Raw genomic sequence first — 8996 nt, forward strand, 5'->3', positions numbered from 1 at the left:
GAGCGAGATGATTGTCTCATCATTTTGAAGTAAAACCTCTTCACAACAAGATGTGACACACAAATATCAGGAATGTGTTTTGTGGTCCTATATCAGTGACTTTTTTTGTTTTGTTTTCAATAATTACTCATAACTGTTTTTTTCCCCAATATATACAAACTTGTACATACCGTACATGCGGCTCACATACTACTGGAGCCCAGTTTATGCTGAATACAGTATAATCAGACTTTAGCCATTATATAATTCATAAGTAACAGAAAAATACACAAATGTCAGACATGTCAAAATAATTTGCGAGTCTGGAAATTGTATTTTGTGCATGGGCAAAAACCCTGTTTTTTTTTTTTTTTTTGCTTAGTAATGGGACCTAATACAGTATAACACCATACACTGTAGCAGCAGTATTTCTTTAATAATATGTTGGTTAAAGTGTGCAATAAACTGTGAGCAGAGATTAACAGGAATCTTGGATAGACTGTCAAAGGTTAAGGGCATGTTTAGTTAATTATCTGACACCTAGATATTACTTTCTGGCTATGAATAATAACAACATACTAATGTACTATTTTAATTCTGCAGACATTTAGTCACTGGTGAGGATGAAAAGCCCTTAGATGCAAATACATCTTAGACACAAATACAGTTTCGACAGAAATAGCAAACTCACATTGAATATGAATGAAAGAGGAAATTACTAAACAGGAACTGTGCTTATGTCCTTACCAGTTAAATACCACAGAATCTCTAGTTTGTAAAAAAAACAGTTTAAACACACCTACAAAAATGAAATCCAGAGAAAGGTGGAAAGAAAAAAAACAGGGAAGGGGATATTATCCCATTCTCTTAAACTATGTGTATTATTAATTGTTTCTTGATTGCTTAGCACAGGGCCCTATTTCATCATTGTCAATTGGAGAGGGTAGGTGTCTGTGAAGATGAGTTACATGGACACATAAACAGGAAATGACCAAACACACTGGAGGCAGAGACACATAGAAATTACACAAATATGCATTTCTTCATAATTTTATTTTCAGTAGAAGTCTCTCAGTGGACTGGAGTTTGTGTGAACATCAGTGAAGCTTTAGTTCAGTACAGAATGAAGACGCTCCTCATCATCATCATCACCTTCTACCTGATCTCAGGTCAGTTATTCTACTTTAAATATCTAACTGCAGAGTAAAGTAGAAGGAACTTTTATGATTTTGTGCTGCAGTTATTTTAATGCTGAACTGTAGCAGTGAGAGAATGTGGAGGTGTTTATCATTAGAGAAATGACTGAAATCCTTTCATTTTGATTGACAGGTCCAGTGCACTGCTCTGATGTGATTGGTTATTCTGGAGGTCGTCTCATAATTCACTTCAAACAACCAATTATTTTCGGATCTCCTGTGTATTTTTGCAGAATAAAAACACAAACAGAGTGTGATTATTTAATAGTCGCTCGGGGAGAACAGTTACACACAGGGGTTCATCAGGACAGATTTACTCTGTTTACCTCTGAGGGATTCATTACATTAATATTCAGAAACCTGAGTTTACAGGATAGAGGAGTGTATCAGGGTGGAGAGACTGGAGTGTGGAGTCAGAACATTAACCTGAAAGTGAACAGAGGTGAGACATGTTTACAATCTCTGACATTGGGTACCTTAGCTGTTAAAAACATTTTAATATAATCCAGTATAAAACTAACAGTTATATAATTAAAAATAACTAGAAAATAATTTAAGTTTGAAAAATCTTAAGTTGGATTTGTGGATCATGTCAAGGCAAAGGAGGGTCTTGGGGTGTTGTAATTACCCATAGAATATCTATAACACCCCCCAAAAATGTCTGATTTGTTTAGAAATTTAAGTGTTTATTATGCGAGTACTATAATTTATGATAAAAAAAAAACTTTGTCCTGTTTTATTTTAATTTTGAACCTTTGATCTTGCTTTCACATCCTGTTAGTGAGACTACATTTGTTATTGTTATTATTATTATTATTATTATTATTATTGGTAACTTACCAAAGTATTGACTATATCATAATGGATATTTTTTTTTACTCCATAAATGCAGTGTTTTATGTTAAAAATGTCTAATGTTAAATGTATGTTTTCCCCTTCTATTTTCTATTATGAATTTAATCGTTTAGGCACAAAGTCCGACTTCTTATTGTTCAGTTTTTCTGCACTGTGCGTTCATGTCACATTAGATTTGTTTTTATGGCACAGAATACTGTTGAATCATTGGTCAATGGTTTGCTTACTGGCAGACTTTCATGTCTAATTCTGAGGTTGAACGTACACAAACCTGTGTGTGTGTGTGTGTGTGTGTGTGTGTGTGTGTGTGTGCCCTAGCCCTAGCCGCATCATCAAGTGACATTTTATATTTAGAGGTGGGGCAATGTAGGCTGGTTTGTAATGTTAGAATGGATATCCTATGAACTATGTGGTCTGTATCTCAGTTGTGTTTATAACAGAATGGTAACTGTAGCAGAATGGGTACATACAGTAACGGGTATATGCATTTGCACGTATGTGTCAAGTATGTTGCAGTAGATATTAGTCGTGTATAATAAATGGATTTAATGTGCATATAAATCACATAAATCTACACTTAAGTAAAATGTGGGCTCCTGATATCTGTGAAATAAATCATTCTACACTGTGATTGACAGATCCATGTTGTAGTGAGAGCAAAACAGTAAGAGGTTATTTTGGACAGACTGTGAGAATCAGCTGCTCCTATCCAGTAAAGTTTGCAAAAAGCATGAAGTTCCTTTACAAACTGAATCGTCTCCCTGAAACTGAAGTGATCAGAACCAGAGGATCAGAACATCATCAGGACGGCAGATTCTCAATTTCTGATGACACAAGGAATAAAGAGTTCAGTGTGAACATCAGTGATGTGGGAGAAGATGATGGAGGAGTTTATTCCTGTGCAGTCAGTAATAAAAAGACTGAAGTCATTTATCACTCGCTCTTTACTGGAATTCAGCTCCAAGTTACTGGTGAGATTTTTTTTCCTATTGTATCATAGTGAATATTAAAAGGACAGGGTTGTTAAGGAATAGAAATCGGGATCAGGTCACTGCAAGGGTGAAAGACTCCTGATCATAACTTATTTATCTTTTCATTTCTATATAAACACGGTTAAACATCATGAAGCAAAAGGAGAGCTTCGACCAAATGACCTAAATGGCCGAGACACACATGAGCCAGGTGAGAATAAAATAATAATAATATAAATAACACCTTAATAGTCCATAAAGTGCCATAATTTGGGGTTAATATTAAATTTTACATACACTTTAAATAGCAGTTAAACATGAGCTTCTTTCAGTGAACCTGCTATGTGACAGTGTATGTTGTGGTTTAGCTCATCTGTGTAAAAATGTAGCTCACATTTAATGATGGGATAATTACATTGTTTTAAGTTCAGTGTCATCAGCAGGTTCCTCAGGCATCACCACCACTATTTGGGTCTGTGTGACTTTGCTGCTGCTGATGATGGGAGGATTTGCACTCAGCAATCAGTTGAGAAGAAACAAAGAAAGTACTGTCTATGATTTACAAACCACCCTAGTAACACACACACAAACTTCTTTGCGTAAACTTATACAAATTTCTCCCTGTTCGTCTGATGTTTTTTTTTTTTTTCTGACAGATTCTGCCTCAGAAAACAAACAAATTGAAACAAATAAATGGGTGAGTAATGATTAATATGCTTATATTTAAAATGACTGTACTTTACTTAAGTGGTTTTATTAGTGGATACATTTTACTTTCCAGTTAGACTTATTGCTGCATTCAAAGCCAAAGCTAGAACCCCCAATATCGGTGGGTGGGCGTGGCCGAAAACAAACTATGAACTAGGTACTAGTTTATGAATAACAGAAATACAGAAACAAACAGGACCCTTGGGGGTTTTTATAACTGAGATAACTTAAATTCAAATACGAATAAAGTAAATGTACGTTTTACTGTACTTATTTCACATATCTCTCCTTCACCTCCGTAGTTTTATTCGTGTATAGGTTTTACTCCATAAAATATTATACATATCTGTACGTAGTACATAGTATATATCTGTGGCAGTTCAGAGCAAGGTCCCTGGTACCTCAAGCAAAGCTCTTCAACCAGTGGTGCAATATCATGGCAGACCTGTGTTCTGACCCCTGCCCCTTAGCTGGGATGTGTGAAGAAAAAAGATAAGATAGGATATACCTTTATTCGTCCCACAGTGGATAAATTTTTAAAACTTACTATACAAAAAAATAATAAAAATCACTATACAGTAATGTATGTGTGGCAAATAAAGGTTTAATTTAAGTTAAATCTACTGTTGCTATAAACTATAGACTAGTATATTTCTCACACTATATGTGATGTAAAACCTAAAGCAAAATATAACTGCATCATAAATAAAAAAATAAAAAATAAAAAAAAAACATCTACCTATTTGGAATCCACAACCTCTGATGATGTACTCATTACAATGTCATGTTCAGCATGGACAATCCCTCTAGACCACCACTTTTGGAAAGCTTCAGTTCTTCCATCTTTGTGCACACCTATTTTGTGTCCCTTATGAAGTTACCCTATTTAAGTTGTGTTTTCACTCCTTAATTGCCAAGCAATATATGTTGTTTTTTCACTCTGCTTAACTTTTATGTAAGTTATTGAGATTGAGGAGTTCTAAGGAAAGAGTTAACAGGTCCTTCTCAAACAGCACCACCAACTTGAGTTACATTAAAATTACCATAGTGCTCCTGGAATTTACTCATTGTTGGGTCACGCAATATAGATAGGTCTCACTAGAGTATCCAGACTAAGAAGGGCTGCCAGTCTTAATTTTACTTGAGCTGCAGAGGAATGGTATCTGGGTGAAGTGTTGACGATAGCAGACAACAAATGTGTTAAGAATATCATCAATTGCACAGCTCCCAATGTCTATAAGACAATCTCTTTTTGCACACTACTTACAGTATAGAGGTCGGTCCTCCTTGGGACGGTGTTTGCATCCTTGTGCTGCCATCTGTAGTTATTGCAAGAATACAAAACTCAAAACTTAACATCTTGTACATACTACTTGGTACATTGCCAAAATTAATTTGGTACATTGCCAAAAAGTTGAACACTCAAAGGTTTAATTCAATCACATTTATTTATTACAGCACACAATGTGGTGTCCAGTTTATGTAGGTAAATTATTTCTCATGCTTCCAGACCCACTCTTTCACCGGTGTCCTGGAATATGGTAGAGGCATTAGGGAAGAAAAATTCCACAGATAATGTAGTTATTCAGTAAATTCAGGTCATCAGCTGACTCAATTTTATTGCTACATAACATTGCTGAGCCTAGACCTAAACAATGAACCAACACCAGATCATAACACTGCCTCCAGAGGCTTGTACAATAGACACTATGCATAATTCATGCACTTCCCTTCTTACCCTAGTGTGCCCGTTGCACTGGAATAGCCTCAATCTGGACTTATTAGACCAAATAACCATTTTTGTATCGCTCCAAAGTATGCTCCCTAGCAAAATGAAGCCTTTTTCAGATAAGTCTCAATTTGATTTTCAAAAAAATATATTTTCCTATGAGTTACTTCCATTATTAGACATTTTAAGTTAATGTTTTTATTAGAAATTGCATTAGATTTATGCAAAGGGTCAATATTTGTAATATTTTTTTTTTAAGACCACTGTAATTTGCCCTGGCACCAGAGACCATTTTTGCATAATCAATACTTGGAGTTTGTCAGAATTTGTGGGTTTTTGTTTGTCCAACCGCTTCTTAAGGATTCACCACAAGTTCTCAATGGGATTACTGGAAGTTCTGGGGAGTTTACTGGTCATGGACTCAAAATGTTTTGTTTCCTGAGCAATCCCACAGATGCATGGTCACAGGATGGCATGACAGGACTGATAGTAGTGCTCACCTTCATGCATTTCAGGAAGGACGGCGAAGAAACCACTTCTCTTCAGGAAAAACATCTGGGACAGACATATATGCTGCAAAGGTACAGGGATTAGACTGCTGAGCACTGGGTGTCATGTCAACAGTAAAGCATTTTCACTCACAATTTTTCCTAAGACCACAGCCATGAATAAATAATGGTACAGAAATTCAATTCAATTTATTTGTATAGCTCTTTAAACAATTGGCATTGTCCCAAAGCAGCTTTACACAATCAAAAAATATATATTTAAGTTTGTATGGAATTTGAATGTGTATGAATCAAAATGGTCAGATTGTCCCTGGTGAGCAAGCCGAGGGTGACAGTGGCAAGGAAAAACTCCCTGAGATGGTAGTAGGAAGAAACCTTAAGAGGAACCAGACTCAACAGGGAACCCATCCTCATTTGGGTGAAACAGAGAGCAGGAATTGATCTACATCATACTGTGTGTTAATTGGCAGGCAGTTCAGCATAACAGCTGATGTTAATATGGAGTTCAGTTAGTTATTGAAAACTCAGGTAGACTTGTATGAAGTTCCAGTCCTGAATTATCGAACGGTCAAGTCCTCAGAAAAAACAGCTGCCAACACCAGTCGAGGCCAGAACCATCTTCTAGGTAGAGAGAACCATCCCCAGACACGAGACACATCCCAGGGAGACAGACGGAGCATCCATGTGATGAGATCTCCAACCAGAAGTGGGGCACCAGGATGGGTCAGACAGGTCCGGAGGGCAGAGGGAGTCTGGATCACTGGCAGCTCAGGAACGACATGTGTAGCTCGACAGAGAGAGGGAAGGAGAGCGAGGGGAAGAGAGGGAAGAGAAAGAGCAGGAGAAAGTAAAGAAGAGAAGAGATAACAGTTAGGTCTGGTTACAATCATATAATGTATAATGTAAATGTATATTTGCTGTAGAGTGCAAGCAGAGACTCCAGCAGGACTAACAGCATAACATAATAATCAATGCGAAATTTCACAGGGTATCTGGAATCTATAATCACACCGAGGTCTTTTACTGTTGCACTTAATGGAACAGAAAGACCATCTAAAGATACAGAGTGATCTATAATCTTACTTCTAGCTGCTTGTGGTCCTATGATTAGAAATTCTGTCTTATCTGGATTAAGCAGAAGGAAGTTAATTATCATCCTATTTCTTATGTACTGCACACATTGCTCAACTTAAGTAAGCTGGTTTATCTCATGAGGTTTTGTTGAGACATATAACTGTGTGTCGTCAGCATAACAGTGAAAACTAATACCATGCTTACGGATTATGTTGCCCAGAAGAAGCATGTAAAGGAAAAAAAGCACATCATCTGAGAGCAACTTCTCCCAACCATCCAAGAACAGTTTGGTTACAAGCAGTGGCTTTTTCAGGACAATGGAACATCTTGCTATAAGGAAAAAAGTGATATCTAAGTGGCTCTGGGAACAAAAACAACAAATTGAACATGAATTTCAATTTCATGGCCAGATAACCTCCCAGGACCATAATCACATTGAGATCTTGTGGTCAATCCTCAAGAAGCAGTCACACAAACAAAACCCACAAATTTTAACAAACTCCAAGCATTGATTATGCAAGAATGGACAGCCATCAGTCAGGATGTGGCCTAGAAGTTGACAGCATGCCAGGGTGAATTGCAGAGGTTTTGAAAAAGAAAGATCAACACTGCAAATATTAACTCTTTGTATAAACAATGTAATTGTAAGCCTTTAATACCACATAGTCATTTATACATTATTACATATGTGGCTAATGGTTTTACTTAAAATTTCTATTGCCTGCTTTGATTTTTTATGTTGTAATGGATTAATAAAAAAGTGTTTATCTGTGTTCTTTAGACTGCTGACTATGAAAATGTTCAACCTCAGGTTCAGAACATCATAGTGCATCCGGTATACCAAAACCGAAATCCAAGCTTCAACCAATTAGATTCAGTCTATCAAAGTTTGGAACCCCACATCAACCAATCAGATTCAGTCTACCATACCCTAAACCCAAATACCAACCACTCAGATCCAGTCTACCAATATATTAAACCCAACATCAATCAATCAGATTCAGTTTACCATACCCTAAACCCAAATACCAACCACTCAAATCCAGTCTACCAATATATTAACCCCAACATCAATCGATCAGATTCAGTTTACCATACCCTAAACCCAAATACCAACCACTCAAATCCTATCTACCAATATATTAACCCCAACATCAATCGATCAGATTCAGTTTACCATACCCTAAACCCAAATACCAACCACTCAAATCCAGTCTACCAATATATTAACCCTTAACATCAATCGATCAGATTCAGTTTACCATACCCTAAACCCAAATACCACCCACTCAGATCCAGTCTACCAACATATTAACCCCAACATCAACCAATCAGATCCTATCCACCAATATCTAGACCTCAAAATTAACCAATCTAATTTACTCTACCAGACCCTAGGCTATGTTCACATTACCAACCTGAAGCGACTTAAGTCTGACTTTTCACATATAAAGTGACAAATATCTGCTTTTAGTGCTGAACACACAAATCAGACAGTATTCAGATTTGACCTTTTTTATTTTGTCACTTTTTTTTGTGGTCCTAGATTAAATAAATATCCAATACACAGCCAGATGATTTAAAATCAAAATGGTCAAATTGGAATTTTTGCTAAAAGTGCTATTGATCAAAATGAAAGAGTGCATGCACAAATGTGTTGTGTTTTAACCCAGATGTCAAAAGCAAAGATGTATCAATATGTGCATGCGTTTGAGATATTCAATCCACATGAGAGTGAGATAAAAGCCACTTGTAATTCAGAATGTGAACTGTCATGACACATAAATCTGATCTAAACAAAAATTCTGAACTAAGCAATGTGGTTGGTAATGCAAATATGGCAACACTTGGTTTCAGTTAGATTCAGTCTAACAAATTCTAAACTTCAACACTTATAAGATTTTACTGAAGCCTCACTCCAAGACCAACAACTAAAATTAATTTTAGCAGAACATGAACAACTGAACATCTATCA

The 8996-nt window shown here is 36.3% G+C and overlaps 1 protein-coding gene across 1 annotated transcript; it reads left to right on the forward strand.

Annotated features, from left to right (window-relative positions):
• Positions 1-1058: 1058 nt before the first annotated feature.
• Positions 1059-7810, forward strand: LOC128506965 (uncharacterized). The gene is made up of 4 exons (XM_053477581.1): positions 1059-1148; positions 1309-1617; positions 2669-3001; positions 7803-7810. The coding sequence occupies exons 1-4, from the start codon at positions 1103-1105 to the stop codon at positions 7808-7810; spliced, it is 696 nt and encodes a 231-aa protein (XP_053333556.1). The 5' UTR covers positions 1059-1102.
• The last annotated feature ends 1186 nt before the right edge of the window (positions 7811-8996 follow it).

This window comes from Clarias gariepinus, chromosome 18 (genome assembly GCF_024256425.1).
Source record: "Clarias gariepinus isolate MV-2021 ecotype Netherlands chromosome 18, CGAR_prim_01v2, whole genome shotgun sequence".
Lineage (NCBI taxonomy): Eukaryota > Metazoa > Chordata > Actinopteri > Siluriformes > Clariidae > Clarias > Clarias gariepinus.

Coding starts and splice junctions, on each gene's coding strand:
- LOC128506965 (XM_053477581.1), top strand. CDS start 1,103: ATGAAGACGCTCCTCATCATCATCATCACCTTCTACCTGATCTCAG. Junction 1,149..1,308: donor CACCTTCTACCTGATCTCAG/GTCAGTTATTCT, acceptor TTTGATTGACAG/GTCCAGTGCACTGCTCTGAT. Junction 1,618..2,668: donor TAACCTGAAAGTGAACAGAG/GTGAGACATGTT, acceptor TGTGATTGACAG/ATCCATGTTGTAGTGAGAGC.